Here is a 26874-nt window from a genome sequence, read left to right as displayed (position 1 = left end):
AGAGATAAGAAGTCAAAGGTGGTTATAAAAGAAATAAAATGAGACGACATAAGTTGCTGGAATTATTGAAGAGATAAGAAGATGAAATAAATGGAGAAGACAAGAAGTGAAAGTCAGCTGCAAAAGAAATAAATGGGAGCTGAAATCTTTCAAATCACAAAGCTTAAAAGATTAAAAAGGTATAGCTCCATGCAACGGTCATGTTTAGGAATTCTAGCGCATATTAATGCTTCTATATACTTCATAGAAGATACAGAACTTCATTCCAATTCTCTGAGAGTTTTACAAGCATTCAAGCCTTCATTCTTACTCAGAAAACAGGAACCGTCTTTGAGCTTTATTCCCTACTCATTCTACACTGTTAATCTCACCTGAGAATACTCAAGCTTCATTATACACTCCTTGATCATTCTAGGGTCACTTTGTACACACAATTAAGAGTCTAAGTGCTGGTGGTTAGCTTACAAAACCACAAGAAAGTGAGGTTGGCACTTGGTAAGCTAAAACAGCCATTGTAAAGTGAAGTTGGCACTTTAAACAACAGCTGGTGTAAAGAGAGAGGCTTGGCTCTTCAACAAGCAAATCATAGTGGATTCAAACTCTCAAGGAGGAGCCTTGAAGAGTGGATGTAGGACTATACATAGCTGAAACACTATAAATTTGTTTGCACTCTCTTACCCTACTCTTTACTAGTTTATTTGTGTGTATGGTTGTTGTATTTAATTCTATTACTTGATTGTTACTTGAACTAACCTAGACTTCAAGCTTATATTCACTAATATCAAGTTTCTGTAAGATTTAAAGTAATCTGGAATCAGCAGGTTTAAACTCAAATTTGACATATTTTTAAGGCTAAAACAATTCACCTCCCCTCGTGTTACCTAGATTCTTTCAGCTTGTTCTTCTATATCAATACTACTTTCCTTTATATTCCAGATCTGTTATTGTTGTGTGAATCATTGTGGAATCTATCAGAGACCACTGAAACATACCTTGAAAATGAGCTGTCGACCAGACTCGATCAATATCTGCAGTCCAAGGGTAGCCATTATAGATGCAAAAACAATGATACCCTGCATATTCAAGCAACGGATAACTTGTTACAATAAAAAGATGGCTCTTTTTCAAACATAAATGAAATGCAATGTGCAAGATCCAGACATAGCATTCTAACTATGTCTCTTTCTATTGGCATGCAATTGGTCAAAATACCCTTTCTGGATGCTTACTCCTGAATTGATTTTCAAAGATGTGATGTCATTGGTCTAATTTCGATCATTAACCAGGCTAATTTCCTCTCAAACTACAAGAACCAGGTTCTAGCCAAAAGATAAAATAAAAAATATAAAGGCAAAAACCAGTTGTCCTTCATATCTTCCCATCAGTGAAAGACGGCCAAACCAGTTAATGCAATTCATAGGTCATAGAGAAAATTCGAAATTTTTAACAGAAGTGATAGAAATTCACTTGAAGAATATTTCCGAAAAGAACATTTCCATTTGAAGAATATTTCCGAGATACTAAATTATAGCTTCATAATGGCAGATTTGATTACTTACTACTGGCTGCATCCGTTTCTTTCCGATAGGATAGTGATAATGGTTTGGGGTTTTCATGGCATAGGAAGTGAACCACAAGATAAATCCTGACAAGAGATCCAAAAGGGAATCCAAAGTCGAAGCAATCACTGCCATTGATCTGCTGGCCATAGAAGCATAAACCTTCGCCACAAAAAGCACTATATTTGCAGCATTTGAAATATGAATTGCCATCCTCTCACTCCTCTCAAGCTGTTCCATTTCATCCTGAAAATATTGTAGAGAAAATTGTCACATTTACAACTAACAAGAATAATATGTTCATTGCGTCAAGAGTGTTAATGAATGTCTCAGTAAAAAAACATGCCCTAATCTTTTTATCTTTATCCCTAAGGAATTGTCTCAGTAAAAAACATGCCCATTTTCCTTCTTGCATTCCATTAAGGCATTACTAAAGACATAAAAGAAGCTTAAAATTATTCAGTTAATTTTGAACTCAAAAACATATCATCAGATTCAGCACATTGCCAGCAAGTTTCCCATAATCATGATAGACCAAGGCTGCCTCAGTGCCTCTTTTCTCAAACTTAAAGCCCTCCTTGCTTATTCATACCAACACTATTATATTGAATACCAGCTAATTTCTTACAATTAACTCGAAAGGAGAAAAAAAATCCCTTCTCTCTTTTGGGTTTATTTCAGTCAGTGTGGGATGGAGGAGGAAATCACTAACCTCTGTTAGATTGCCATGTAAACAACCTGAATCTGTCATGGTCTCCATCTCATTGAACCCTTCCAGGAGCCTTTTTTGTTTCTTGTAATATTCTGAAACCTTGTGTTCCTTCCCTATTGTCATGAAATAAAACGAATGAAAGTGAGTGATTTTATGTGATTACAAACAGGTCAAATGTTTGACTCAAAATCCAGATAATGCTCCAATTATCAAATTCTCAATGGCATATTTTATTTTTTTGGAATGCAGTAACATCTGATGAATGAAAGGTTGAAGGTATGTCACATGACTCTGCCACTACTTTCAAATGAATACCCAGTATAATTCAACTGCTAGTTTAATATTATCTGAAAACCAGCATTCCAAGCTGAAAATTAATTGTAAGAGACCAAAAGTTCAAACAACCTTGCTGGTGGATGGACCTGATTTTAATTCATGAATCTCTCAACACATGCCAATACAAAGTGACTTGATCCATCAATTGAATGTTCAACCACTTGTTTACCAAACTTAAACTAAACATATATTAGAATATTGTATAAGTGACAATACCCCCTGTCGGTTACTCGGTTATCCCTTAAAAGATTCAAAAGGGCTGATGCAGCAAGAGAGTTGTCCACTTATCTAATAACAAAGAGTTGCGTGGAAAAGTTTCCACTCTTGTATTGTATGACTCACTACCACCTACAAAAGCATCATCCTTTTGATTACTTTAAGTTATAAATCTTCAACCCCTTACATCAGCAGGGCACGGCACACAGCACGCTTCTTTTAAGGTGTCCTAACTTTACCAATATTTTCAAATTTAAATATGAAAGTGCCCAATAATAATATTTTTTGTTAAACATATATGCAGATCGGACCACCGCCCAAAATACATTGAAAATCAATTCTCATAGTAACAAACCAGAGAGTTAACATCCGTGACTAACCTTGAATAAACTCTAAGGCAATGAAATTGAAATTCTCAGGCCAAAACTAGAGAGAGAGGAGTAGAAGCAGAAGGAGAAGGAGAGGAAGAAGACTGATCCATTCCAACAAGTTAAACTCGGCCGACTCAACTCAGTCAAACAAAAATCAAACTAATTACTTACTAATTAAGAGGAGCGCGCCTTCAAGGAAAATCAAAACCTCTCTAACACGCAGTGGTTAAGAGCAGACCAACAATTACATCTAAAGGCCTTCATTGGACAAATCCAGTAAGAATAACAGAGAAAACGACAGATTCAGGGGAAACCAAGCTTCGGAGAGAGAGAGAGAGGGAAAACTTTTACCCCTCTCTTTTCCCTATCACCAAACAGAACAATAAATAGCAACTTTAGGGCAAACAAATTCCAATGCATGCATATGCAGAGTCGATTTTTCGTTCAATTTTTACCTGACAAGAAGGAAAAATGAGGCCAGTGACAATGCGGAAGTTGATCGGAGCCTCTCTCTGGAAGACGTAACTTGTCGAGATCTAATCGCCACGACGACGAGATCATCGCCATCTCCGGTGAGAAGTATTCATCGCCACTATCACTTTCTCCGTCCATGTAGTTGTTGTTTCTTGTTTTTTTAGGGGTGTGGTTTCCGAGTTCTTTCGCAACCGTTATATATACAACCGCCACGCTTTCTGTCTTTCTTTTTTATTATTATTATTTTTTAAATATTAGACATATATATGCTTAATTCAGTAGATTGTCAACCGAACAACCTCCCTTTAATGCCTCATTTTCTATCTAATTATTCTTTTTTTTATTTATGTCATTTTCTAATATTATTTTATGTTTTAACTTCGCATTGTCATAGTTTCCTCTTCATATAATTTTAAAAAAGTGCACTTTTATGTTATTGGAAAAACAAAAATATTTGTCTTAGCAGAGAAGAGTAATGATAATTCTTATGATATTTGTTTTAGAGAAGAGTATTGATGTTTCTTATGATGGGATTAAAATAAATTATAAAAGGAATACTCACCAAGATAACAGTAAAAGTAAAATGCGTAGGCAGATCGACTCATCAAATTCCCATTGAAATAGGATTTACACACGAAAAAGCAATTGCCGTTCATTGGTCATTAGGGTATCACATTAAAAAAAAAAGTAATCTGGACTTTGGAAGAAATGACAGAACGCTGTAGATTATATCCTTGGATCCAATATTTACAAGAAGGGGAATATCATCTTTTGTTGAGATAAGTAATATGTTCCTTCGAAGACATTCCATAAAATTGGAATATGAAAATGGGGATATTTGGCCCAAGGAAAGAAGAATACTTCACCAAATGGGTTCGAGGTTTTCGAATCTCAAACACGTCTCAAAACACATAAATCACAGGCTTAGAGTCAAAAGGTATTAGAGTATTAGGTCATGTGATAAAGATCACAGCAGTTGGTATTTGATATCTGGTATTCAAGTGATTCCAGCCACTGAGTTGTATGCAAGAGAAGAACATTTATGTGGGACACGTAGATCCCATAAATTCATTTGGATCGTGTGCGTCAAACTTAACAATTGTGATAATTGAGATACCAATTTTTGGGATTTTTTTTAATCATTTATGTGTGTGTATGTATTAGAAACCATAAGCTACTAAGCAAATTGCATAGCATTATTTTATTTGTGACAAGTGGATCTTTTTTTATGTATATTGATGACATCGCGTAAATCCATTAAGTCATGAATGGTGTAATAAAATAATTAAAGATTAGTTATTTGTCTAATTGGCAATTCACAATATCCAGCACTTTCCTGGATGTTTCATTGGTGATGTGCTTAAAAGTAATGAGTGTGATTTATGGAATATTATATAGGTAATGTATAAATATCTAGATATATAGTGAAAGTAATGTCATGAAGAGTTGTTAGATAAATTGTGGGTAGCACTTACAACATGAATAAGACATGTATATATACATAGAAAGATAATGATCAAAGCACTAGTATGTGTGTGTGTGTCTATATATATATATGTATATAGTGTGGTTGTTGATAAAAATGTGATAACATAGTATAATGGTTATGGAAATGTGAAACTAACTTTCTTTCGTAAAAGTAGTCAACATATATAATTGGACACCAGCACACCATCCAATTGGTGTTTGTTTGTAACGTTTGTGATTTAAATATTCGATATGGATCAAAATTCGGGTCGTCAGACCTATACACATAGAAGTTTCTCATTTGATGGCGGGATAAGTGCATGGGATCAAAGCTCAACGCGTGATTATAATGATATTGTTTTAAATGGAAATATAACTCAAGACCTTTCGAGTATATATGATTTGACTCCAAAGAGATTCACCACTAGATTATCACTCAAGTCGTCGTCGTTGATCTTACTATAACATGTCATTTTGGATTTTCAAAGGTATGTAGAATTGAAATTACACAAGGATTTTTTTTTTTTAATAACAAAATCCCTTATCAAACACACACACACTTGATTTGGCTATACACCGTGTGTCACTCGTGACACTTGGACTCCCACTAACACAAAAACACGAGCCAAACTTGACTCTAACACACTTGCCACGCACTCTACATCTTGAAAACTCATACATTAAAACTTGACTACTTGTGTCGGAAACCCAAACATCAAGGATATTATCCGTTTAGGGCCCAAGTCTACATGAATTTGTTCTTCATAAATCGTCGTCAATGGTTCGTAGACTCAAAAAACGCATCCTTATGTGAGAGATTCAGGCTTTTACTTATATATACCGAGACATACTTGCTTCAACATTCTAAGAGAGGACATTGGTGTAGTGTCTCTGCCTCGAACAATCTCATATCTTTCTATCGTTCAAATACAACTCCAAACATTACCTGAGTTTAAATCCATACCGTAACATTACCTGAGTTTAAATCCATACCGTATCTCCAAAGAGCAATTCTCAGTGGAAAAAAAATCGGGTATTCAAGTCTAGCATTATCTATATATTAATATTATCCCGCTAAATGGGTATGAGTCTAAATAGGGCTGGGACTGAGTCGGTTTTATCGGCCAACCGACCCATTATCGGCCAGTCGATTATCAACCACCAACTGACCCATTGAGTAGGGCCGATAATATCATCTGACCCATGCAAAGGTGGGTCGGTTGATGGTTTTCAAAATACACAAAAGTCGGTTGGCTGATAAGTATCGGCCAACCGACTATTAAAAAAAATTAGTATAAATTATAAAATTAATACTATTAAGTATTTAAGTTAACTAGTTAAGTATAATTTATTAAATGTTAATTATTGATTTATTGTTACTTATTTTATTTAAAACAAAAGTTACAATTTCTTGCCCTAAATCGCGACTTCGAGTCTTCGTCTCTTCAACACTACCACCACAGTCTGCACTCCCAGCCCTAAATCGACGACCACAGATGAAATCGCAGTCCCAATCCGACACTCTGCACTCCCATTTTCTTCAAGAAGGTCAAATGTTCTTCTAGTGCATCTGAGTGCAAGAACAGGGTTTTGCAGAAAGCGAAGTGAGGGTCAATTCTGTGAGGTGTAGGATCACTAGTTGTGATAGTGAGTGTTGGTCATGTGGAAGTCAAAAGGTATAATGATAGCTTTGCAAGAAAGATTGGGAATTTTGGTTCTGATGTTGAAAAGATCGACAATTTTAATGTGGGTTTAGTTTCTGATAGTGGCTAAAGATAGAAGAGGTTGAAGACAGTGTCAATGGCGTGAAAGAAGAGAGATTTTTTTGTGGAAACTGAAGTGGATTTCTCTGGAGTTCAAGAATTTGGTAATGAAGTCATGTCAGGAGAGCAGAAAGTCGAAGAAAACAAGAGTCGGGTATACCGGCCACCCAACCCAACAACCAACCCGAAAAAGTCGATTGCCAACCGACACCCGACCCTTAAAGGTCGGGCCGATAATAGTTTTCACATCTGAACAAAGTTGGTTGGTCGGGTCGGGCCGATAATCAACCGACCCGACCCAGTCCCAACCCTAGGTCTAAACCCTGTCCGTTCACAGGCCTAGTGACCAAGGATAGTTTATCAATCAAATAGTAGTATGACAACTTCTCAAAATTGTAGCAAGCTTGTTTTATTTCTGATAGGAGGTACATGCATTATTCACCACATCATCAAAATCAGATGAAACTAATTTAATACATTTAATTAAAAGGAACAAACGAAAATCTGCAATGATATCAAACGAAACAATCCAAACTGATTTGTACTAAAGCAGCAGCGGCTAATACAACCACTCATTATTATCAAACTTGCATCATAAGATGTCCAAATTCATATGGCAATCATCGGCTTGAAAAAGAACTCGCTACAAATTGCTTACTCCTCTTTGAATCGAACATGTAAGCACATGTCAAAAATCAAAGGTGGCTTAGCAGCTACAGACAAAACGAGGGAACTGCTCCTCTTCACATTTAGTTGAGGGCAGCCACCAATGCCATGTGCTCTATCAGGTCCAGCACTCGGTTGCTGAGATTACAAAACCAAGAGCATATTTTCGTCACAAAAGCATTACCACGACAACTTTTGAAGTTAGCACGGACAATACAGAATTCCTTTTCTTTTCTTTTTGTGTGTGCGTGAGAGAGAGAGAGAGATTATTACCTGTAACCCCACTCGTTGTCGTACCAAGAAACAAGCTTCATGAAGGATTTGGTCAACCCTATCCCAGCCTTAGCGTCAAATATACTTGACCTGGAATAAAACAAGCACATACAAATTTACCAGAGTTCTTGTGTGCGTGCGCGCGCAGAGAGAGAGAAGAAGAGTTAAAATAACTCTGCAGATTACACATCTACTCACAAGGTTGAAAAAGATTTAATTTTTGTATCCATCTCTATCTTCGATCCTCCTAATCTTACCATTTTAAACTCTCCCACTCCCCATTTATTAATTATTAGCAGTTTACCACCATCTCTAATTCACCCCCACAGGCCACACCCCCCAACCCTTTTTTCTCTCTCCCCTGGAATAAACTGACTAACTGCAACTCATAACAGTGCCATAATCAATGGAGCCTGAGTCCTCTCACATCTAGTATTTGAATAACAATACCAACTTAGTGCACCAAATGTAGTCTTCAAATTAATCACTAAACGCCTAACCACCATTTATATTGCAAGAAGCTACAATAAAACAAGAACAAAAAATTGAGAGTTCACATTAAGTCACCAATCCTGGATTCAATGTATAGGTCGCAAACCTTGGAACCCGTAAAGAGCAATTTACCATTTATCAAATAAGCACTTAACGATCGCTATTGTTATGCTTTGCTGAAGCCAAGGGATCACAACATGGCTTATTTTTATAGAGTTAAGAAAGAGATGAGTCATTCTTATGCCCTTAAACTGTGTTTGTCTTACAGATCCCCTTAATAAATGTTGCAAACAAACTCGTTATCTTCTAATGTAAAAGCAAAATGTATAGATTAGAGAGCATAACATTAGAATAAAGGAAAATACCTTGAGTCACCAAGAAAGTCATTGGAGACAACATCCTCATCCGTGTATCCAAGAATGCCATTCAGTGGCCCCTCAGAGGCATACCTTTGTTTCAAAATAAGAAGTAACTAAGTGACTGTAGAGTAAAAATAAAGACATGGGGTGCGGATAAGAAACAACTGAGAATGGAGAATGACAGAACTTCATTGTTGATGTGAACGGAAGGAGTATAACATACTTAATGGCTGCTTTGACATCCTCATAGGAAGCACTCTTCTCAAGTCGACAAGTTAAGTCCACAACAGAGACGTTAGATGTTGGTACCCGGAAGGCCATTCCAGTAAGCTTCCCATTGAGCTCTGGAAGCACTTTTCCAACAGCCTACGATATCATGAACATATTCATTTTTGGAACAGCACTGAATAAAGAATTCCAATGCTTGAACAAAACATTTAGGATTTCTATAGTCTTACTTTTGCAGCACCGGTAGAACTAGGGATGATATTTTGTCCAGCTCCACGGCCTCCTCTCCAATCCTTCATTGAAGGACCATCAACGGTCTTTTGCGTTGCTGAATAACCAAAAAAGCACAAATACATCAGTATACGCATACACATGACATCTTCAGCACCGACGAAAGAGAAAGGGGGACATTTGGATTGCAAAGAGAGAGCAAAAAACCTGTTGTTGCATGCACTGTCGTCATCAGACCTTCAATGATACCAAATTCCTCCTGAACAACCTGTAACATGTACACGCAAAAAAACTAAGCAGATACGAGAAAGGGTAGCTTCTTGGCCATCAAACAGAAAACAAAGAATAGGCAAATAGATGGATTACTTATGCAGGACCACAAAACGTGAGTAATTTAAATAATGGAAGGGACAATGCTAGTAACAGCAAATAAGCAAAAAGTCAAACTAAAATACTTCCACATAATATAAATCCAAGAAAAGTTAAAAAAATAAATAAAATAGAAACACACAATCCTACAACGTGAAATACAGGAGTTCATTTTTCAGAATGGAAAGTCAATTTATCAAAGAACCAAGAAGGTGCAGAAGAACAACAAAGATGCCGAAACAATAGTTCATAATTTATAATTTTATAAACGGATAAATTAAATAAGCATCAGATTTTCCAATAATTTTTTATGGGTGCAGTGAAAGAAACTAAGCACCAACGTTACAGAATGAATGAGACCTTGGCAAGAGGAGCAAGGCAGTTGGTGGTGCAGCTTGCATTGGAAACAACATCCATACTTGGCTTGTATTTCTTCTCATTAACTCCAACCACAAACATAGGTGCATCAGCCGATGGAGCTGATATTACAACTTTCTTAGCACCACCCTGCAAAAAAGTCCAAAGAGGAAAAACACAAAATTAAAGGGGCTTTCACTTTTTTTCCCCACTGGAGGATGGAGCAGACACAAAAATTATACTAACTAACCTTCATGTGAGCTGAAGCCTTATCAATTGTTGTGAAAACCCCAGAGGACTCAACAACATATTCGGCCCCAAAATCACCCCAGGGGATCTCTGCTGGATCTCTGGAGAAACAAGTTTGAACACAGATGCTGGTTAGAGATGACTAAAAATTGTTTATTCCATATTCCAATAAAACCAGCACAGCCATTCATAATACAATCAAAGTGGAGCAGTAGCAACCACACTCTGGAACCCAGGAAACACTTTGATTCCTTAACAAACATATGCAAAATATAGTACAGGCAATACCTTTTGCTAACTACTTTTATCTGCTTCCCATTGATTTCCAAGGTAGAATCGTCAATAACCTTGATGGATCCATCGAAGACTCCGTGAGTGGAATCGTATTTAAACATGTAAGCCTGCAAAAAGGAAATGTGCATTAAGCATCTCATCATAACAGAAGGACTCTATACAATTGCAAAAATCAGGGGAATTGCATAGTGACAGCACATAATTATCAGTACCAAACCAACTCATGTATGCTATCCCTCTAAACAAAAAGGCAAATATTACAAGTATTTTATGATGTTTAACTGCTCGAGAGAGATACAACTTCCCACAAAGCGAAGAATAATGATCATTTCTAGTATAAATTCATCACTGCTGTTTTATATTTTACTAGCAGCCAAAATCATGATTTAGAGATTGCAAGACCAGCATACAGACAACAGTACCATAAATACAAAAGCAAACATTTCTAAGACCAACAAATATCTGAATTTAAAATATTCAAACAAATTGTTACAAATCCAAGATTGCATCAACCCCTGGTTTCAAGTAAATTTGTGCTTGTCGGATATCGATAACATTTCACAAATTCAAGGGGTTAGTGGTAGAATAACATAAATTCCATTTGTCCTTTTAGATAATAAACTATGATATAGGCGAACCTATGGCCCAATGGTAGAGTTGCTGGGATGCAACCTAGAGGTCACAGGTTTAATTCCTGAAACAGCCTCTCCGCATATTAGGTAGGGGTAAGGTATGCATACATCTTGCATGTCCCCGACCCCGCCCATTGCGGGAACCTTATTAAAACGGGTGTCGTTTACTTTTACCATAACAAACTATGTTTATTGCGACTTCGAAAAAAATAAGATAACTGAAATTCATTTGACACTAGTCTAGCAAACTCAGTCGAGATAAGTTTAACAGAGCATCAAATTAATCTTCTCGAGAAAATTTATGCTCCTAATTCTGAAAGTAGCACATTATCTCAAATGTCCTATGATACAAATATTAAGTCACGTATCACATAAAGGCACCCAAGGTCTCAAAGATGTAAAACACTCACTTTAGGCTCGTAACTTAGAATTGCCTAAACAGATATGTGTAGAAACTTCAACAACATCAATATGTTCATCATGGAATGAGAACATCAAAACTTCAAATCCAACCAGCAGAATCTAACAGCACATCCTTACCATGTACTTGGCATCAATAAAAGGATCATTGACAGCTACCACATCAATGTCATCCCTGTAGGTGGCTACTCGCAAAACCAACCTTCCAATCCGACCAAAACCTGCAACGGTTTAGCATCTATACATGTCAGCATAACAAATCATTTTCCTGCAAAACCCTCTTATTGCGATCCCACAGAGATTAACCACAGCATAACATTAAGCCATGCTATGTCAGATTAACCTATCCGTTATGAGAATAAGATAATAAATGATGAAGCACCTTATCACTTAGCTTATTCGTGTAATAGTTCAAAGTCAGCCAGCCAGGAGACAAGAAACTCAACAACGAGGTCTCAAACAGGAGCCAAAGATATTTGGAACAATTTATGAACTAAAAGCTTTCGTAAATTATGTTCTCTAAATTTTAACAATCCAAATACTGTAACCAGGATGAATTTCTTTCACCACACTGCAACAGGGATATGACAAATAAGGAAACTGAAAAAAGAAATTCAAACCAACTACCATCCAATTAATTAAAAGCGTCACCATTTTTATTGGAGAACACAGGAAAACAACATTAACTCTCAACCCACCCTCCACCCAACCAAAACCAGGATAAACATACAGCCTCGTGGAATGTTCAAGCCCAAATCTCTTTGAAATGAAATCTCTAAGACAAACACTGTTCATCATATCACGGCTTCAGATAAATAATACCACAATAAAAAGTAGTCCTTTGCTGATTTGCAAGCAGGGCATCATCAAACAAAGCAACATATTACTCTTAGAAATATCATTTTTACAACAATGCAAAACAATTTGATTCGTTCACCATGGACAAGTAAATGTTACTGGGAAGAACAGGACAGAGGACAAATTTAGTAATAAGAGAACATACCATTGATTCCAACCTTTGTCTTTCCACTGCTTCTCGATTCTAAAACACGACACAAGAACAAGGACATCAATACATGCAGAGGGCCATTGGTTTTCACCAAATTGCAAGATACATACTGATGAGTTCAAATGTTCGATTTCTTACTCTGAATGGTGGGAGGAATCTCGGTTGCTGTGGCCTTGATGGGTTGAATACTCCTTCCCCCGCTGCATTGCCTATATAATGCAATGTGTTTATATACTTGTGCAATAACCTATAAAAGCTAGTATACACACAAATTTGAAATTGTATGCACAACAGTAAATAAACATAGACAGTTATTAACTGAATGATAAAATAATCACCCAACTGAAAGGAGGAGGAACCGCAAGGAACTGCAGAGCCAAAAATGCTCTTTGAAGAGTCTAGATTGCGACCGAAACCAATGCTTGAGACCTGCATATCATTTAATTGAGACAGTTACGGTCAGAACCAAAATTGCAAATGCTACAGAAACATCATTACAATTTGAAAACAAAAAATTCAATGAAAATATAATTTGAAAAAGTATATTTATAGAAACAATAAGAAATGAACAAACAATCATCAAGAGCAGACACAATTACTGTCTGATACGTGGAAGGAAGAACCGATATATTTTCTTCTATTTCCCTATGTTTTCTCACCAACTAAGCAGTAGGTGAGAAAATTTAGAAACTAATGAAAATACCCACCTAACAAAATTCAAGTAAAATATCAAAAGAAGCATGATTTTAACCAGCAAAAACAAAATCGAATCGAAAACAATAATCTTAAACTCCTTGTTTCACATTATTCCAAGTATCACCAAGCTCAACAGTTCATTTCTCGAAACAGAGGCGAATCAAACTCAGCCAGAACACAAACATGAAACAAATAACATTAGTAATCAAACGAGTTGAAATCAAGCTCGTGTTGTTAATATTGACCTTGAAAGGATCGGACGGGGAGGAGGAGAGGTCGGTGGTTCTGGAAGCGTTAAGCAGAGGAGCAGCGGCGGCTGCAGATCTGAGGAGAGTGGAGAAGGCCATTGCACCAACAACCTCCTGAACACACCAAAAACCCTAACAACCACCACAACAACTACTCAGAGAAGAAGAGGAGAAGGTCTTGTTCGCGATGCCGGAACAGAAATGAAAGCAAACGTGCTTTTATTTTAAAAATCAGAATTTGTTTTTTTCTTTTCTTTTTTAAACAAAAGCACAGATTTTCGGCGGAGCTTCTGATGAAGCCAAACAGCTCCTATAGTTTCTCTCCTGCAAACACGAGAAATACAGATGGGTTGTTATAGTGCAACCGAGCTCCTCGAGATATCGTGTGCCTTATCACTGATTGCTGCCACGTGTGCTACCCAACTATACTTCCCGATATGGTTTATTAAAAATATAACTATTTTCATGATTTCTATATGTGATATATATGTTTTTTTTTAACATAGATGACCATATAAATTTATCCCTTGAACGTTTAATATGAACTCATATTCGAGCTATCAGGCTTGTGCTTCCAAACATTTTAATCCTAACGATATGATAAATTGGATTAAAGCCAAACTAGTCTCCAAAAACTTATGTGACATATATGTTATGTGATAGGGGCAAATTTTATTTTATCAATTATAAAATTTATATATATATAGAAAGTATTTATTCTCTCTCTTTTAAGAAGACATTTAATTATTTACCAGAAAATCAGAGGAGATTTATTCTCCTTTTTTAAAAATAAATTTAAGATATAATTTTATAACCTAAAAATCAATTAGCCTGGGGAATTAAAATGGGAGAGTCATGATTGGGTATTGCTTGATAATTTGAGTAAAAACTAAATTTCATTAAATTTACCTAGTTAGGTAATCAAGAATTATTCTTCATGAATAAAAATTGTTTTTAAGATAATATATGGTTTAATATTATTTTTTATATAAATTAAGTAAATTGATGGTGCAATGAGAATATAATAATCGAAATAGGGAGGGGAAGCTCATGACAGTGAAAATGAGAACGGTTGCACTGGACTAGTTCCAATACTATCGTTAGTCACCGCTAAACTGTTAATCACGTAGGTGAATTTGTCGTGTAGTCCCACCTGGCGTCCTCGAAAGACAAGTAAGACCATTGTGGGCCCCTTTTGGGCCTTTTTGCTTCGGGGATTCTGAAAGATCTTCCATCCCGGGCCCATAATCTGGGCTTTGTCCGTATTACTAAATCCACGGTTGCGGTTAGGGTTTTCCTAGGTGGCTTGACCTATTCTCTACGGTTGTACCAAGCCAAGTTCATTTTTTCTTAAGCGCTAAATTTGCATGTTATATTTGTATCTAGTGAACCATAATACATTATTTTGTGTTCTTAAAATAAGTTTGTTTTTTATTTTTTTTATTTTAACGAGAACCCACCAACCTCTGTCATCGCTTACAACGGTATAAAGGCGGAGGATTTGCAGCAAATTGCCAATCATTATAAAATTTTGTCGAATCTACGAGCATGAGTTAAAAAGAGAGATTTGTTGGCACTCTCTACAAGTGCCGTGTTGCATCAATATCCAAGTGCAACAATAAATGAGAGAGAGTTGGCACGGACATACCTCAATAGTGACATGTTGCATCAGATCTTAAGTATAGTGATAAATGAGAGGGGGACTTGTTAGAGCGTCCACCTCAAGTGACATGCTATATCGACGTTCGAATGTAGTGAGAAATAGATAAAGGTTCTCCGTTATGGACAAGCGGGGTTAAAAAATGGATTTTTGTTTGTTTTGTTTCCAGAAGGAACAAGTTTTCTTATATATAATACAAATAGAGGTGTTAAAAAAATCATAGAAAGCAAATCGACAGTCGAATTGATCGATTATTTTTAAAAAAAATTACTTAGAAATAACCGATGATTGATCGATTAAATTTATATACAATAACCGACCACCCTCCTAATATGAGAAACGACGATAACTATGTTTCATGTGTGTACTGAATAAAATTATCGTTCTGCGCAACAGTTCATACACCATGGGTGCCAGTCAATTAGTCAAGTCCATGGTAATTCCACGTACGAAGAAGAAGGCTCCATAAACCATGCATTTCCTCAAAGCCATGGCTTTTAGTGTGGACAATTTTGGACGGCCTTGGAGCCCGCTTATCCAACAAATTGCTTAGTATCCGAAACCGCCATTTCCGCAGTGATAACGTGGCATCCCAAATATCGGTCCGCAATGCATGACGTAGAGCAACCAGGCACCCTTCCCAGCCCCAGAGAGAGAGAGAGAGACCAATAATCCGGCAACAATGGCGAACCCTCAGATTTTGGTAATATTAGAGAATGTGAAAAAGCAAAAAGGCTCTAGATTTTAATGTTCATCTATATAATTTATTCTCTTTCTTTATGCGTTCATTATTCTTCTCAAATCGATCAATATACATATCTGCTATACAGAAGGAGAGACCCGATTCTTGTCCTTCTTTCTTTTCTTTCCGTTTTTTGTTTGTTCCTACCAACATCCCATTTCTTCCTTCTACATGGTCTCTCTCTCTCTCTCTCTCTCTCTCTCTCTCTATCATTATCTCCATTGGCGTTTTGTGCAAGGACGCCTACTTTTTGATATGTATTGGTTTCTTTAGTCATGGGTTTTCTTTAAAGTGGGCGGTGTTGTTTCGAATTTCGTTAAATGGCAATTGGGTTTGATTGGGTTTTGTGAAATCTTGAAAATCTGCGGATATTCTTAGATTCTTGGGTGGAATTTATGCGTGAATGTATCTATATGCATGCACCTTTATATGTGGTTGCCCATGTGCATTTAAGCAACGAAAGTGCTTTTGGTTTGAGAATCTTGATCTCGCTCGATTTAATCTCTCAAATTAGTTTTAGGAGAAGCTGAATTATAGGCCAGGGATCCCCATCCTCAATTTGATTCTGAAGACCCCAATTCTGTGAAATGGAAATCAAATAATTTATAGTTTTCTATTGGTTGATTAACATTTCTAATAGAGCTTTGTCATTCCATTTCATGGATCATGACTCATCAATCAGCGAAATTGCTGTTGTTTAGCTTGCATAAGAGGACAGTTGTTTTCTATGGGACTTGGTTTGCTTTCCGTTTATGTTAATGGGAAGGATGCTATATCTTAGTAATGAAACAAACAAGAATGGCTTGCTTGGAGATTCAATGCCATAGATTTATTTTCTGTATGGAAGAGTGGATTTGCTGTGTTGATGCCTTGTGAAAGATTACAACTGCAATATTTTGTACCTTTTTCAAACACCTTGTAGCCAAAGGGAATCAAGAGCAAGACTTTTGACTTGTACTTGTGGATGCGTTAGTATAAATTTCATTTGCCTCTTTGATATAATTAAAAGAAGTATCATCTGCAATTTTGAGCCTCTTCATTGCTTACCTTTATTCGTCTAATAATCATGTTGAACATGAGAATTAATTGATTGCACACTGACATTTATATAACGAGTGTGCTGCTATTAATTTCTTTCTCTGTTGTTCTCCAGATTATTTTCTAGTTCATATGTCCTTAGGTTAACATTTTCTTAAGCTATGTTGAAAGATTATGCCAAAATACTAGTATATTTTGTAGTTGATAGGAAAAAAGAAAAGAAAATGGTACTCTGATATTTGAGTTTTGCGGCAATTACCTTGTCTCTCTCTTTTGCTTGTGGGATATCTTTCTTATGTGCATTTTCTTTGCATTATCCACAAATTGAAAGTTCATATATTTTTTTTGTTGTAGATGCCATAAGAAGGTCCAATAGTGTTGGAAAGATGGTCAGCTTCAAGTATTGGGATGACTGTGTTGATCCACAGGATATGGAAGCAATGTGGAGGAGGCCTGAAGTGAACACTGAATGGTTAGATGCTGGAGAAACTATAGGTCAAAAGGTTCATCTCTCACGAGATCCTGATGGACAGAACTATTTGACGCAGACTGAGATGAGGGTAAGCAATTCGATAAAGCACTAATCCATCTTATAGTAATCCTTGCAAGTTGCCTTCATTAAGTTGAAATCTTAAACCAGTATAGGGTAGCAGTCCACTTTTTACAGGGGGAATAGTTACATAAGTTTGCATGCATTGAGAGTTCATATAAGCTCCATGAAAGCATTACCATCTCAACCATAGCTTTTTCAGTGCTCCTACTTGGCATTGTTTATTATTTTTGACATTATCGCCTTTTCATATTTTGAAATTCTTTGTAGAAAGTTTTGAATTATCTTAATGCTGGTTGACAGATTCCTGGGTGCCTGCTTCTGATTTGACATTGTTACCCTATAATATATAACCTCGTGTCGTAATGTTTTCTTACAGGCTGTTGCTGATATTATTGTTGGCAGACATTTTGATTCACAGATAGATCCGGTATGCCTTCTTCTATGACAGAGTTTTTATAACCTTTGTGCTCTTAGTGATCATATGGAAGTCTGCCATACATATGCCCTCTGTCTATGCTAATGAGGAATGCTTCTCAATTATTTGGAATCTGCTAGATTTCTTTATCTATTTAAAGCTGCTCTCCACTAATCCTAATTTTCATTTCAATGTTCGAAATATGAAATCATCTCCTTCTCTGCAGGATATGCTCTGTGCTCTTGCTGAACTTGAAAGTGACAGGCAGCTCCTTGCTATGCGGTATGATCGTAAAACCAAGCAGACCACTGTAGGGATAATGCAAATATCACCCAAAACTGCTGAGTGGTTGGTCAGGTACCAGTTTGATATTCTAGTTTCTCAACCTTCATTGGGCATGGTACCTTCTATGGAGGACTCTCTGCATTTTATCTTATTTATATATTTGAGTTGTTAAGGAAATGACAACCTGCTCACAGTGAATTAGGTTATCGGTCGTATGAAGTGGAAGGAAATCCAGACCTTCTGTACAGGCCTTTTGTGAACATATACTTTGGTGCTGCCTACCTTAAATATTTAGCTAACTTTGACCAAATGTAAGTTTCTCAACATCTGTTTTGTGCAGTTTTTGTCAGCCTCTTCATGTATCTGTTTGCCCACTAGAAATTTTAGCTTCCATCTGCCTATTTGAGATCTGCGATGATGAAGAAATAACATAAGTGAACTTCTCTGCAGAAAAAGAAATGAAGAATTTGTAGTTAGGGCATATAAAGGAGGTACAAAAAAGGCAACCCATAAGTCAACTCTTCCATATTGGAATCGTTATCTTTTGGTCAACGAGAGTCTTCCGACCAGGTGATTGTTTCTGTTCCTTAATAGCATTTATTTATATCAAGCTTGGCATTGTGTTTTCCTGAATTGGCAAAAAGAGGTGTGCTTATATTTGGTCATTTAGGAACTTGTATGTCTCATTTTCTTTTATTGCTTTAATATGTTGGCGAAGATTTCTTTGTTTTTTGTTCTATTGTTAAAAGTCATGAATCTTCGAAGTATTTAAAATGATGGAACCTACAAAATTGCTGAGAATATGTGGTAAAGTGGAATATATTGTGCTGAATGAATAATTTTGTTGCCTAATGATTCTTAGACTCTACCACGGTAATGGTGGTGAGGGTATATAGAACTGTGGAATATCTTGTGCAGGATGTATAATTTTGTTGCCTAATAAATCTAAGTTAAATTCTATCACCAGAAGAGCTCCTTCTAATTTGTACTGTTGCATTTGGTAGTGATTGTGTTCTTAGTTGCTTGCCCTTCTACATTTGCAACCCCATCACCTGGTTTCTTTCGAGACCTTTTACTAAAGAAGTTTTTTCTTCTTAAACTTCCGTTATCATTAGAAAAGAGATTATTATAAGGGCAGCTGAGTAGCATGTATGGCATAGTTGCAATAGAGTGATACTAGACTACTTACCTTATATTTCTATCCAAACTCGAAGAGCTGTATCTGCAATTTCATAATTATAGCTTGGTGATATTCTGAGCCACTTCCCAGCTCATATGGTCATATACCAAAGTAATGCCTGATACCACTATGCTTGTAGTAATGCTATATTAAAGGATAATACTTTCCTCTCAAGTTTTTAAAATTAGATTAATTTTAATAGTATTATCATCATGCAGAAAATTTGCTGGCGGTGGTAATGCACCAATTGATGCTTCTGTTTCCACTTCGCCGGTTTCCACTATGCCTGTTTCAACTTCGCCTGTTTCAAACACAGGTTTTACCTTTTCTACCTTCTCTGGATACTTACTGTTGCCTTCATGGGACTCTTATGCCTTAACAAAATTACCCTCAGTTGAGTGATAAATGATTTTTATTCATCGATTTGTCTGACTCCAAGTTGAAAACATATAAATGGAAGTTTAATGCAAATCTAATTGGTTATAAGGATATCCACGTTTGAATAGCATTCAAGTTGAATGCTCATTCTATCAATAAACTACAGCAATAATATCCATGAACATTTCCATAAATTTTATTTCTATCTTCCATGTTACACTATGCATGTACATAAAGTTTCATGTTAACTGCTTTGATTCCACCCTAAATTGGATGTTCTTTTTTTAATCTAATTTTCATGTTACTTTTGCTTCTGATCATTAGACAAATTATAAGTTTCTCTGTTCTTCTATATGATCCTCCTCTAATTACTCTGCATTCCACTTAGAAGCCAAAATTAGTATTCTCAAAGGCATGTATTGATTGTGTATTCCTTGGTCTGTTAAGGTGGTGCAAATGAAGTAGCACCCTGGTAAAGTTGATAAATACAATAAAAAATATAGTGCTTCATTAAATAACATTATTTCACTGGACTCAAAATTTTGTTATCATATGTGCAAGCATGATACCATTACCTTCAATTCCCTGAATTTTTTTTAGCCTAAATGCTTTGCTTTATTTCTTTGCCGAGGAAGCAGTTGTTAGTCATACCCAATGGGAATCTAGAGCTAGTCCTGAAGACATGGAAGACATGTGGAATCATCCTGATGTTCTAAAAGAGTGGACCAAGTCGGGAGAAAAACAAGGTCAAGTGCGCTTTTCTCTTGATGCAAAGCAGAGACCCTATCTTTCCCGGGTAGAACTGAAGGTATGAGTCAATAGAGATGGACATTCTTTCTGTTTTCTCTTTCTTGGGCCTTTTTCTTTCCACCATACACTTGAGTATCATGAAAATTTGATTATGTTTACCATTAATATTAGGCTTCTATGGGACAAGTTTCTTTTATCACTGCATGCACCGTTCTCGTTTTCGTCTCCATGGAGCCTGCATTTATCAGTTTCAAGATAGTTGTTCTTATTTCAATAATTATAAAATAAATTAATCAAAAAACTGCCCCCTCCTTTGAGCGAAAGGTATATGTTTTTTTGCAGTTGAGTGATAGATATTTACTACTTTCTTGCAGGGAGTTGCAGAAATTATTCTTTTAAAACACTTCAGTGAAAGGGGAGTCAAACCTGTAAGTACTTATTTCAAGTCGAAAACAGGTTTTGGTCAATGAGATGTTGCTGCTTAGAAATTTTTAAAGGTTCTGTTTTCAAAGTCTTGGATTTGCCAAATTTTCATTTGTCGTCTTGATCAATTCCATTTATTACTAAACAAGACATTCATTGCCGTCTCCAAGGCCTCCTTTTCAAATTCTTATTGGATATATGTATTTCAGTGTTTTCAACCTTTTGTCCTGAAGATTAATTCTTATGAAACTTATTTGCAGCCAATATTTGCTTTTCTTGATATTTGGTTTTTGGACAGACAATACTTTGTGCTTTAGCAGAGATTGTTAGCATGCGTTTCGTTAATGGGATTCCACCCCGAACTGGAATAATGGGAATTGACTACTCTACAGCATTCTGGATTTACATGTAGGTAAACTGCATCGATAATTTTCGTATACAGAGGAATACTCAAATGCTATACTGCATTTTGGTAACTGCTGCTTAAAGTTTCACCACATTGTTTCCTTTTTAGGCACTGAAACCAGATTTTTCTTTGTCATGGAATATTTATTAATTCACATTGAGTGAAACTGGATTAAATTCTTTCATATGAACAATGATACGTCTACATTTGGGATTGTTTACTAAAAATTAGTACTCCTCAATTCAATACTCTTTTTTTTTTCCACTTCTCATTCTAAAGTAGTTTCTAATCTCATAATTGCGATTGAATTTTCTTCGTATATTCAGGGAGTTGGGTTATAGGGCTTACAAAGTTGATTCTGCTGATGATTTGACAAAGCCATTTGTGTCCATGTACTTTGGTGCGGCCTATATGGCTTGGTTATCAGAATATGAAGGAATGTAGGTTATAAAATTCATAAGAAAAAATGTTTCTTCGTTTTCTATGGAATTACCCCGGATAAAGTTGTACCTTCTTTGATGATTCAAAATTTGCAATGCAGGGAAAGAACTCCACAATTTGTTGTTCAGGCTTATCTTGCCGGTCCAAAGAATGTGGATACGCCGGAGAATGGTCCGCTCTGGCAGAAATTTGAACGAGCTTTGAGTGACTACGAAGGCACAAGGAGGTCAGTACCTCTGTGAATCACCAATGTAAGTTGCCTAAACAAAATTCATTGTTCGGCTTCTAACTTGATATCATTCGTCCTATTCTTAATAGGGATCGAGGAGGAAGCTGCACCATCTTGTAAGTGGCCAGATACCACCGTACCGTCATTTCTTGGATTTTGAGAAGCATTCAAGCTGCATTGAGTTATGTTGGTTGTAAGATCTGGTATAAAAGCCAGAGGAACAAATGATGTTTTAAGATTGCAAAATGAATCAGTAACGTTTCTGTACTTAATACGTTGTGGGAGATCGAGTAGACAGATTAATCTTGGTAGTTCAGTGTTCTTTTCGAGTTTTCGTTTGAATGATTGATGTAAAGTTCAAATACCAATACTTGTAATTGTTCATATGGTAAGGTTTTTTGGTAACTGAGACCGACACAAGACAAGGCTTGCCCTTTTGGAGAATTGACAAGGACCTAAACTCAAGCCACGCAAAGAAGTTTGCCCATTGATGTTCTTTGCATCATACTGAATGGTTTTCTTACCACCTCAATTGGTCTTTTAACAACAGGGGACCTTCTCTAATCTCACTTACCGATACTGCTCCAAGAGTCTACTTTGCTAACTATGCATAGCCTACAATATCATGACATTATGCCATTCAACCGAAAATGGAGCAAACTACATCCTACTTTCAACTTTCAAGAAACACATCCCGGCACAAGAGAAACAAATACCTTTCCTTGCACTTCATATCTCCAATTCCCAATAGCAATTCATCACTTCTTCAATATAAGGCATATACTTTAGCATTTAGTAACACTGATTCGGGTAAACAATAAAGCTAAACAAAGTATGACACCTATTCAAGACAAATCTTTCATACGTTTCTGGTTCATTTGAGCAGAGGAATATGAAAACATTTTAAGAACATTTGTCCCTACAATTGATGACGTCGAACAAAACAACTACATCAGAACTAATCAAAAAAAGTGACATGACAAACAGGAAGACACCTAATGCGGGCAATTATGCCTTGGCTTTTCCAGCCTGCAGCGATTGGATCCTCTGTTGTAACTTTAAGACCTGCAAGATTGGCAAATTTTACTGGAAGTAATTAATATGTGACTGAAACACATGATTTGGGTTAAATATAGCTTATTCTTGAAACTATAACCCTTCGCAAAAGTAGTGCACTCACTGGCTAATTTCAAAACAAGGATGCAAAAGAAAAGGTGTAATAGAAAGACTAGAAATAAAATATAGTTAGCTTCATTCCATTCGTCACAAGGACAAACCTGAAAGTATCACATCTACCCTTTTCATCCCATCAAACTACAACCACTTGTTTAGCCACCAAAAAGGAATGGAAAAAAAAGGTGATAGATATCAAGTCCAGACACAGTTGACGCAAAAGAAAACATGCACCAGATACCAAATACCAAACTGAGAACTATCACCTATGTAGTAGCCAATTTAGCAAAGAAATAAAACTACACATGAAGTCTCAGTAGGGGAACAACAAATGGCACTATTGCCATTTCTTCTTCTATATATGAAGGTGCATGGCCACTTTTGGCCAATTGGGCCAACTGTTTCACAGAAAATGATTCTCTTGCTCCCTAAGGGCCTGGGGGAAAGAAAAGAAGATTGACACAATGGTGATCTTTGCAATGGTGATCATTGCAATGCTGGTAAGCATAAGTGTATAACAAGTTTAAGATATGTGCTTTGATTAATGGGTCTAGCAATTGATGCTGGCTTGGTGAAAACATTCATTGAGAAGATGGCTAAGATCAAAAGGAGAGAGTATTTCACAATGGCTATTGTGGGAATCATGGAGGTGAAATGGGGAATGGGAAAAGCGGTCCTCTTCGCGAAAGAATTTACTTTCATTTTGAATCCATAATGACAAGATCATAAATGAGCAATCTTTTGTGGTGCCACGGTGAAACTTCCACAAATAGCAAAACCTTTACTAGATTTTAGTACCCAGTTAAAAGCACACATATGTTGGCATGAATGCACTCACAGAAGTTAAACGTGAATGAGATCATGAACCTTAAACAACAAAACCCTCTTCATACCATCACTTCAAATTAAAAATTACGACCAGAGAGAGACAAGATATTTCAAACAATTTCAGCACATTAAGGTATTTTTTTAATGCATTTCTTACTTACCAAAAAAAAAGTATAATAAGGTACAAAGAAAAGAAATGAGCATCATGAGAGCCGATTAAAAGAGACATGAGATAAAGAGAACAAACCGAATCTCTCTTGCTGTTCTGCTTCTCTTCCAAATCTTGCAAAGTTGCATCAAATCGCTTCCTATTTTGCAGAAATATAGTTCTACATTAAATATATTTAGCAACACCTCAAGTGGAAAGAAAACCCTGATATTAATGACAGTATTATTATGATTATGATTATGATAATGGTCCTTTAGTTTATGGTTTTGGATTTTTTCTCTCGCCTTTTTGCAAAATAGAACAAGCCATAAGCTAGAAATGTCAACCTATGGTTCTGCCTGTTCAAGTTTCCCATGGTCAGTTAATAAAGTGAAAAGGATGGCAAAATTGCTTGAGAACCAAGCAATAAAAAAACATACAATTCAGCAGAAATGTACTCTATCCTCTTGCGAACATTTGCATTAGCCTCAGCCAAATCTTGCTTCACAAGTACTGGGCCAATCAGTTTGTACACATTTGCACCTTCATTTAATAAATCCAATTCCTGAAAACTCAGATAAAAAGAATCCCAATTGCTTAGTCATGACAATCAAGATCAACATACCAACACAGACTACACAACTCAAGAAAATCCTAAATCTCATTTTTCTTTATTATTATCTTATTTCGCCTAAAAATGAAAATGGGAATTAATCAAGATTAAGCAAAAGATAAAGAGAGACCTTGAGGACGAGCTCATTCTCGCCGAGCTGAATGGTATACTTTTTCCTCACTTGGTGATTCTTTGCGATATCTGGAAAATTTTACAGTTCAGGATTTGAATTTATTAGAAATACTGTACCCATCAAATTTATAGGTGAGGATTTGAAGACTGTTAAAGTTTGGGGATTCTGTGAGGGTGAGATCAAGCATTTAGCACATGCCTTTTTGGAGCTTGCTAAGATCATTAGCTTTATTTTCAAGCTCACGCTGTAGTTCTTTAAGTGCTGTTGATGATCCCATTCCTTCTGGTTCCTTGCTGCTGTGTCGGCTTACTGATCCTGTTAACTTACAAATCAAATACAGAGGGAAATGCTCCACCAAGTATATATGAAAGGGGAGGAAAAAAAAGAACAAAGAATACTTTGAAATCAAGTAAAGGCTCAATGGGCACTGTTTCAGACTTGTAAAGTAGTCACAATAGGTCTTGGCTGCCAAGGACCTAATGGCTAATGCATCTGTCGGATGTCTTATGCCCACCCAAGATCAGAGACTAAAGAAATGTGTTGTCAATAGCAAATTTTCTCAAGCTAAAACCCTATGATTGCATAACATCACAAATACAATGTCATAAAATCTACTGTGATGGCCGTGTCAGATGACAACAAGACTGCATAGAAATGCCTAATGGACACTTATACAATTATACAAAGAGAGGAAATCGCAAAGAAGACTAATATGAAATCTTTTATTTCTCCCACGATTGCAATATCTCATTTGATCTTCTCAAACCCAAAGTTTACAGTAATAACTTCTCTGATACGACATTTGACACCAAAAATGCTCAAGCCAGCCAAAAATTGGGGGGTTTATGTTCCTTGTTCAAATTGGGTTTAGCATATGCTCCACAAAAGCATCCTGAAGAATAATGGGAACTCGCGCGGACCACTCAAATCTACAGCAGGTATCAAGCTCTTCAAATGGAATCTATGCCCGATGCTATTACAAAAAAGTTTTTAACTTTTTTAAATGGGGCATCACTAATAATCCAGTAAACCCTGCTTGTAAAGCAAAGCCAAGAACCCTAAGTATAAACTATAAACTACCTGTCAACCCAGTTTCTAAACCAGAAAAAGAACATGAAAAGAAAACAAATTTACGCCATACACAGAATCCCCTTTGTGATATAAGTACTGATATTAGATTCGATAACTTCAACAAGATTTCAGTCAGTAACAGACAAAAAAAAAACCCCCCAATTATGAACAAACTAGTGACCAAATCGGTAGTATCGACTTCAACAGAATCAACACCTAAAATATAAATCCCCCAGAAGAATCTCCAAAAAGAAGTTACCTGAAGGCGGAGAGCCGTCTGTACGATGGCTACAAGTCTGGACCGAAGAAAAACAGAGGGACAGCGAATGGGGAAGAAGAGACTAAAGAAAGAGCGAGCAGTTTTCTTATTTAATCTAGTCTTTTTCCTCTTTTTAAATACTATAACAAATATGTTTTTCATTAAAATCAATCTTGAGCTAGGTCAACCCAAACACCTTTCATTAGTTAATTTAACCTTTCTTTGATAAGAGTCGAAATCATCTTTATAATGTTCATCCTTTTGAATTACCCCTTTGGTGGAATATGCTACCAATCAATTTTTACCTTTTATTATAGTGTGTGTTTTTGGAGGAAAAATAATACTAATAGATTTATAAATTAGATAATTTTTTAATTTGAAACATTGTTAAGAATCTAAAAAAAAGATTTGAAAATAAGTTACTTGTTGCTTCTGGTTTTCTATGGTGAGATAACCTCAAACAAATTTTTAGATGTTTTGCACAATGTTGTTTTCTTACTTTTCTCATCGTCTGAAAAAAGTAGTTGGAGAGGGAGATATTGTTATAGATGAAGATTTTGTTTTCTTACCACAATATAGAATGTTTAAGCATGCAAAAAATCACATACATTATAAAAAGATGATGGATGCGAGAACCTGCCAAAACATAAACCTTAATTACAAGGCGTGTTTCTCGAAATTTTGGAACTACAGGGAACATACCTAGAAATGACCCAAATTACATGGAG

The 26874-nt window shown here is 36.2% G+C and overlaps 4 protein-coding genes across 5 annotated transcripts in view; 1 reads left to right on the top strand and 3 right to left on the bottom strand.

Annotated features, from left to right (window-relative positions):
- The window catches only part of LOC119988070 (metal tolerance protein 10-like), a 5884-nt gene extending 2041 nt beyond the window's left edge, over positions 1–3843 (bottom strand). The window contains exons 1-4 of the mRNA XM_038832974.1: positions 3650–3843; positions 2272–2384; positions 1560–1805; positions 993–1073 (exon numbers count right to left, since the gene is read on the bottom strand). Of these exons, the coding sequence (XP_038688902.1) occupies positions 993–1073; positions 1560–1805; positions 2272–2384; positions 3650–3806 (597 nt within the window). The 5' untranslated portion in view covers positions 3807–3843. The remainder of the gene's footprint in view (positions 1–992; positions 1074–1559; positions 1806–2271; positions 2385–3649) is intronic.
- A 3439-nt stretch (positions 3844–7282) lies between these two features.
- LOC119989551 (glyceraldehyde-3-phosphate dehydrogenase GAPCP2, chloroplastic-like) lies at positions 7283–13716 on the bottom strand. Its single transcript, XM_038835155.1, has 14 exons — positions 13419–13716; positions 12821–12906; positions 12616–12686; positions 12472–12510; positions 11589–11689; positions 10411–10523; positions 10124–10223; positions 9877–10023; positions 9355–9415; positions 9147–9244; positions 8912–9054; positions 8695–8778; positions 7838–7927; positions 7283–7702 (listed from the first exon to the last, which is right to left on the bottom strand). The coding sequence occupies exons 1-14, from the start codon at positions 13518–13520 to the stop codon at positions 7648–7650; spliced, it is 1290 nt and encodes a 429-aa protein (XP_038691083.1). The 5' UTR covers positions 13521–13716; the 3' UTR covers positions 7283–7647.
- A 1816-nt stretch (positions 13717–15532) lies between these two features.
- On the top strand, positions 15533–22232 carry LOC119989550. Of its 2 annotated transcripts, none has more exons than XM_038835152.1 (13): positions 15533–15784; positions 17216–17421; positions 17791–17841; positions 18056–18186; positions 18309–18425; positions 18565–18684; positions 19513–19610; positions 20311–20480; positions 20797–20850; positions 21144–21253; positions 21578–21691; positions 21793–21918; positions 22011–22232. In XM_038835152.1, the coding sequence occupies exons 2-13, from the start codon at positions 17248–17250 to the stop codon at positions 22039–22041; spliced, it is 1296 nt and encodes a 431-aa protein (XP_038691080.1). In that variant the 5' UTR covers positions 15533–15784; positions 17216–17247; the 3' UTR covers positions 22042–22232. The 2 variants fall into 2 exon arrangements, with proteins under 2 accessions (XP_038691080.1, XP_038691081.1); XM_038835153.1 differs by lacking the exon at positions 15533–15784 and adding an exon at positions 15900–15997.
- Positions 22233–22655: 423 nt separating this feature from the next.
- Positions 22656–26303, bottom strand: LOC119988533 (prefoldin subunit 6-like). The gene is made up of 6 exons (XM_038833598.1): positions 26147–26303; positions 25015–25131; positions 24814–24884; positions 24511–24635; positions 24170–24230; positions 22656–22986 (listed from the first exon to the last, which is right to left on the bottom strand). Exons 2-6 carry the CDS (start codon positions 25091–25093, stop codon positions 22930–22932), a joined length of 393 nt encoding a protein of 130 aa, XP_038689526.1. The 5' UTR covers positions 25094–25131; positions 26147–26303; the 3' UTR covers positions 22656–22929.
- Between the last annotated feature and the right edge of the window lie 571 nt (positions 26304–26874).

This window comes from Tripterygium wilfordii, chromosome 21 (assembly GCF_013401445.1).
Source record: "Tripterygium wilfordii isolate XIE 37 chromosome 21, ASM1340144v1, whole genome shotgun sequence".
NCBI classification, from domain to species: domain Eukaryota; kingdom Viridiplantae; phylum Streptophyta; class Magnoliopsida; order Celastrales; family Celastraceae; genus Tripterygium; species Tripterygium wilfordii.
The sequence above is the reverse complement of the archived record's forward strand: the minus strand, read 5'-3'. Positions and strand labels throughout refer to the sequence as shown.